The sequence below is a fragment of the Orycteropus afer genome, unplaced genomic scaffold (genome assembly GCF_000298275.1).
Source record: "Orycteropus afer afer isolate SDZICR_OR568_19922 unplaced genomic scaffold, OryAfe1.0 scaffold00005, whole genome shotgun sequence".
Classification (NCBI taxonomy): Eukaryota; Metazoa; Chordata; class Mammalia; order Tubulidentata; family Orycteropodidae; genus Orycteropus; species Orycteropus afer.
The window spans coordinates 11583293-11589492 of record NW_006921592.1 but is presented as its reverse complement, the minus strand read 5'-3'; the positions used below and the strand labels follow the sequence as shown (position 1 = coordinate 11589492).

The 6200-nt window shown below is 35.2% G+C and overlaps 1 protein-coding gene across 1 annotated transcript in view; it reads right to left on the bottom strand.

Moving 5' to 3' along the window:
* Nucleotides 1-6200, bottom strand: part of CEP78 (centrosomal protein 78) — a 36349-nt gene that overhangs the window by 6252 nt on the left and 23897 nt on the right. The window contains exon 12 of the mRNA XM_042780665.1: nucleotides 1031-1108. Coding sequence (XP_042636599.1) covers nucleotides 1031-1108 — 78 coding nt within the window. The remainder of the gene's footprint in view (nucleotides 1-1030; nucleotides 1109-6200) is intronic.

Genomic DNA, 6200 nt, shown 5'->3' with positions numbered 1-6200 from the left:
TGGTTTCAAGGAGATTTCAGATGATAATTTTGGTTTAAGGTCTAAAGATTATTTCAGGAAAATAGTTTCAGGAGTTTATCCAGTCTCCATGGCTATAGCAAGTCTGAAATCCATAATGATTTGAAATTTTGTTCTGTATTTTCCCTGTTAGATCAGGATTTTTCTATGGACTCTTCCATCAAAATGTGTAGTAATGGTAGCTGGGCACCATCCAGTTTTTCTGGTCTCATGACAACCACTTTTGCTTCTTAAAAACATTTACTTTGCTGGCCTCACATCATCTTTTTATTTAATACCACTTAAAAGTCCAACTTTACTACTTGTCAGAAAGGCCATTTTGTTCACGATACACCTTTTGTCTTACACAAACAGGTGCTCAATATTTATTAAATGAGTGCATGTCTGCCAATCCAATCCAGGTTCCTTTAAAAAAATTCTTTCCCAAACTCACCTTGTAATAATAAATTTTATCTACATAGAACTTAAAGTTTATGTGTTGTTTAATACTCATAGCTTGTTTATGTGCTACTTAATACTCATAGTCTGTTATCTGTCATTGCATTCTTAGAAGTTTTCCACTTACACTTACTTAAATAATTCATTTTTCTAATTCACTGTCATTAGAGAGCCTTATCATGCCTTTTACATTATTGCACTACAATCTAAGCCTTGTAAGTACTTTCTTCTTTTTCTTTTTTGATGGTTTGGACTATTTGTTTTTATTTCTCAAACTTTTCCTACTCATAAATAAGTGCTTTCTTGAATTAAAGAAAGCATCATGAACAGAAATAAGCTGAAATCATATAAAGGCATAGAAAAAACCTTCTAAATGTTTTTATGTCTGTAACAACATGCTTTTTGGAATACATATCGTATGACTACTAAATATAATTAAATGCAAAGGTTTGTATGGTGGAACCAGTTTGCAATACCCTATACTTTCCCACTTTCAAGTTCACAAAATCTGTGTATATGGGTATGGCTTAAATCAAATCAAAACAAAAGTACAAGAAAAAAGACTTTTGTTTACCTCATTTACTCGTTTATCAGCCTTAAGCCTTATTACTCTCTCCTCCTTTAACTGCTTCAGGCACTCCTCCAGTTTTTCCTAGTTTAAAGAAATAGAGTAAGTATAATTAATTTATAATACGATCCCTGAAAGAACTTCCAGCTACAGATTTCACCAACTATTTAGTAGCTGAGCCAGAAGTGAACTCAGTTATCAAGATTCTAGTGCACTACTTTTAATACTATACCATGCTAGTAAAAGTCATTACTAAAATACAGCAAATTAGCTCTTTACAGATTTATTTAAATCTTACTCTTTCCAAAAAAGATTTCAAGCAGCTCACTATAAAAGGCATATACATATGATATAGTTAGTAAGTCAGAAATAGAAAATAAAGACCAAAAACAAAATTCTTTCCCTTTTTTTGGGGGGGGCTCTATAAGGAGATTTGAAGTAGAAAGAGTTTTATGAGGGGATATGAAGTACAAGAAGAATTTGACACGAGGGAAAGTCTCTGTTGCTGTCTTGAAGAAGTCAAGTATGATACTGCAGGCCACATAGCAAAGAATGCAGGGGGGAGGCCTCCAGGAGCTGAGTGGCCCTCACCTGATAGCAGGCATGGAAACAGGGACCTCAGTCCAACAAGTGAAAGGAACTGTACTGTGCCAACAACCTGAATGAGCCATGAAGTGGATTCTTCCCCAGAGCCTCCAGATAATTATGCAACCTAGCTGACCACTGATGTCACTGAGATACTCTGAGTACAGAACTTCACCTCACCTTTCCTTCTAACCTATACAAAGAACGATGAGCCAATGAATGGTGGTTGTTTAAAGCTACTAAGTTTTTGGTAATAAAAAATTAATGTACTATTTCAATCTCTAGGTTCATGAGCGAAATAAATGATTGTTATTGTTTCAAGTCACTGTTTTGGGGTAGTTTATCAAACAATGATAAATGGAACAGAACACCTATACTTACTAAACAGGAAGATATACTTAAATATTTTAAAGGCTTTTGAATAATCATTTAACAAAGAGTTTCAAATTAAAGTTACCTGGCCTAACCTATGCCTCTTTACCTCCCACTGTAAGAACTCAGCTCTGGTCAAACCAAGATTCCTATATGATTTTGTTAATTCTGTTCTACTTTCCAGATGCTTCCCTCTATTAAAGTCTTCTCTCCAACATACTCTCACTTCTTAAAAACTCACTTCAGTTCTTAAAAACTTAGCACTTTTCATTCTATATTCTATACTGCTTTCAAGTACTATTTTTCCTATAAGAAGATTGTTAAGCTTTAGCTGTAATCAATTTTCATATAACAGTTGCTAATGATAACTGCTACCATTTAAGGATTAATATAAGTTGGGATTATGCTAAGTGAGTTACAGACAGTATGACATGTAATTCTCATAAAATCAAAACTAAACTCACTGCCATCAAGTCGATTCCAACTCATAATGACCCCCAAATGGGTTTCCAAGGCGATAAATCTTTGTTGAAGTAGATTGCCCCACCTTCCTCAGAGCAGCTGGTGGGTTTGAATTGTCAACCTTCTGGTTAGTAGCCAAATGCTTTAGGCACTGTGCCACCAGAGCTCCTTTGTAATTCTCATAAAGCCCTTGTAAAATAGGTATCACCATTTTATTGGGGATAATACTACATAATATGCTCAAGCAATCTGTAAGATCTTTTGGATTTAATCAGTAAGGACAAAAGGAAAAAAAAAACCACCTCAGGATTGACTTCAAACAAACAAGTTTCTGCATAATTTAATTCTTAAGTAGCTAGCCATAACCACTTCCTTATTTTTAGTAAAGTAGTCATGGTCCTATGCATTCCTCACAATCATTGTTATACTTGAGCCCATGGTTGCAGCCACTATGTCAATCAATCTTGTTGAAGGTCTTGCTTTTTTTCACTGACCAATCTACTTTACCATGCATGATATCCTTCTCTAGGGACTGGTCCCTTCTGACATGACCAAACTAGGTGAAACGAAGTTTGAAAAAACAATGAGTACACTAGTAATTTCATATTCTTTAATAGTTCCTATGCAGCACAGTCAAGCACTTGAATACTAGCCAAAAGGTTGGCTATTTGAACCCATCCAGAAGTGCCATCTGCATCTGACCTGGCAATCTGCTTTTGAAAGCTCACAGCTTTGAGAACCCTATGAAATGGTTCTATTCTGCACACAAGGAGTCACAATGAGTTGGAATCTATTTGACGGCAACTAATAACCAGTTAAAGCCAGCCATGTAGTTGCAGGAAAAATGGTAAAAAAAAAAAAAGTTCAAAATCCCTCTACTTACTATTCATATAATGGTTTTATTGTCTGAAATTTGTTTCATAGGTATTCTGAACAAACAAACCAAAAAATCCCTCACCACAACTGCAGAAAGGAAACTAAAACACTCCATTCTTGAGGTTTCTAAACAGCACATCCACATGCAATTACATGAAATACTTTCTCCCTCTAGTGGAAAGAGTTAGAACATAATGTTAAATTTTTATGAAAATGCATTCCCTCTCATTACAAAATAATTCATGCTCCTTAAAGGAAGCATGGAGCTCAAAAATTAAAAAGTAAATTCACTTGATATTCATGAACTAAATACAATAAAAAGAAGGTTTGGAGTAATTTTCCTTCTTGTTGTCTGCTTCAACCTCCCTTCTAAGCGCTAGCTAGTTCTGGAACACTGCCGTCATGATACTGTATATCCAATTTTAGGTACAACTTTTTCCATTTAACATTCAATCAACCATTTCTCATATTATCAGAGGACTAATAACCTTGACTTTCTTAGTGGACTACACAATAATCCACTGAGTGGGTTACTGGTTTACTTATTAATCTTTTATGGCTAAGCATTAAGATTATTTCCAACTTTTCAATATTATAAACATGATTTAAAAACTACTCTTCTGTACGAAGGTATTTTCCCCATATTTAAAATAATTTCCTTAGAATAAATCAATTAAAAAAGGAATTTTAAATCAAAGCAAATGAACTTTAGGCTCCAAGATACCTAGCTTTCCAAAAGAGGCAGAATTTTCAAATTTATGCACAAAATATAGTATTTAGCCCCCACTTATAACTGGCCAGATATGAAACTCTAGGCTGAAAGTTCAAAACTTTAAAGGTACCTTTCCAGTGTCTTCCAGGATCCAAGACAGCTTATGAAGAATCTGATGAAATCTGATTTTTATTCTTCTATAAGTGACCAGCTTTTTTTCTTTCTGAAATTTTTGTAATTTTTCTTGCCATTTTGAAATTTTACAATGAAGTGTGTCTAGTTCTATGCATCTTTTTTCATTCATCTTGCTCAGTATGTAGGCAAAACAAAAAACCAGGTGCCATCCAGTTGATTCTGACTCATGGTGACCCCAAATGTGTCAGAACAGAACAGTGCTCCTAAAGAGTTTCAGTGGCTGTGACCTTTCGGAGGCAGATCACCAGGCCTTCCTTCTGAGACACCTCTTGGTAAATTCAAATTGCCAACCTTTTGGTGACCAGCTGAGCATTTAACCTTTTGTACCACCCAGAGACACCCAATAGACGGAGAGCCCTTTTGAATTTGAGGCTTCATGTTACTGACAACTATGAGAACTTTTTTTGCTTTAACTTTATAATTCCCTTCCCTCCACTTTTTCCTGTCCTCTATGAAATCTCTAATAGCGAGAGACTGGACTGCCTTTACTCATATTTTCCATTTCTGGTTTTCTATTCTGTATACTGAGAAATTTCTCTAACTCCAACTGTATTTATTTTAGCAACTATATTTTATTTTTCAAGAGACTTTTATTCTTAATTATTCCTTTTTAAATACAGCCTATTCTTATATTATAGGTACTGTCTTTTTTAAAATCTCTCTGAGGATACTAATTGGGGGTTTTTCCTAAAGTATTTCACGTTCATAAATTATCTCTGGTTCTACCAGGATGTTTTTATCTTTGTTTTTCCTATCATGTACTATCAAGTGAACCATGGTTGTTATTATCTATTAACAATGAGACAGCAGACGGCTCACTGAAAGCGCCAGTCTATGGGGGTGAATCATGCCAGATGACAGTCTCTTTCATGTGTGCAGAAGTGGACAGCCCCAAAGAATGGGCTATCCCCAGAAGCTCTTTTCTAGGGGGCAGAGATCCACACTAGCTTGCTAGTTCTCCCAGATAGCTTAATTTTTAAAAATAAATTTTCAATCAAGCCTTCTCATTTCAGGAGAGGGAGAGTGGGATTGGGGTCAACTGTTCAATACACAAACTTCCAACAAAACCTATTTGAGTCCCATTTCTAACCCCCACCAACATGGACATGTGTGCACATAACTCACTGCTGCGGGCTGCTACTCATACATCCTAGTTGACAGCTTTCCTCTGTTCTACTGGGTGGATTTCAAACTCTTCTGTCTTCTGTCTTGCAAAATTATAGTGAAATCTCTTCAATTGTCTATTTTGCTGTGTGCCTATATTATTTTAAAAATTCTGATAACCATCGTTTTAGCAGATTTTCAAAATGGAGAAGAGTGGAGAGGATACTCAATGTGTCTTGCATCAAAAAATTCCCTAGTTACAGTCCTTATTCTTCCCCAGTGGTCTCGGTCTTCCCCAATGGCTATAACTATTTTCTTTGGTAAAAGAAATGAATATAGCATGTATAAAATGACAATAAATGTGAAACATACAACCCAGGGTCTTGTCTTTATTGTGCAACTTACTAATAAACTACTTAAGTGCTCCAAGTGTAGGAGTACTTCATTTATAAGATGAAAAGGGGAACCTATATGATCTCCAGATTCCTCCTAACATCCATAATTTTATAAGTAGTTATCTTAAAATTTCTTTATATAAATTTAGTTAAAAAATGAAAATAAGACTTAAAAAAATTAAATAGTACTATCCAGAGTCCCATAATAATGTGATAACCTGGTGGCAAAGTGGTTAAGTGCTTGGTTGCTAATAGAAATGTTGGTGGTTTGAACCCACTAGCTGCTCTGCAGGAGAAGGATGAGGCAGTCTGCTTCCTTAAAGACTATAGATTATAGCCGGAGAAATTCTATGATGCAGTTCTACTCTGTCCTATAGAGTTGCTATGAGTTAGAACTGACTTGACGTCAACAAGTTTAGTTTGTTGATGTTTCTCCCCTCTATCTGTTCAAGTTTCATGTTGTTGTTGTTGTTAT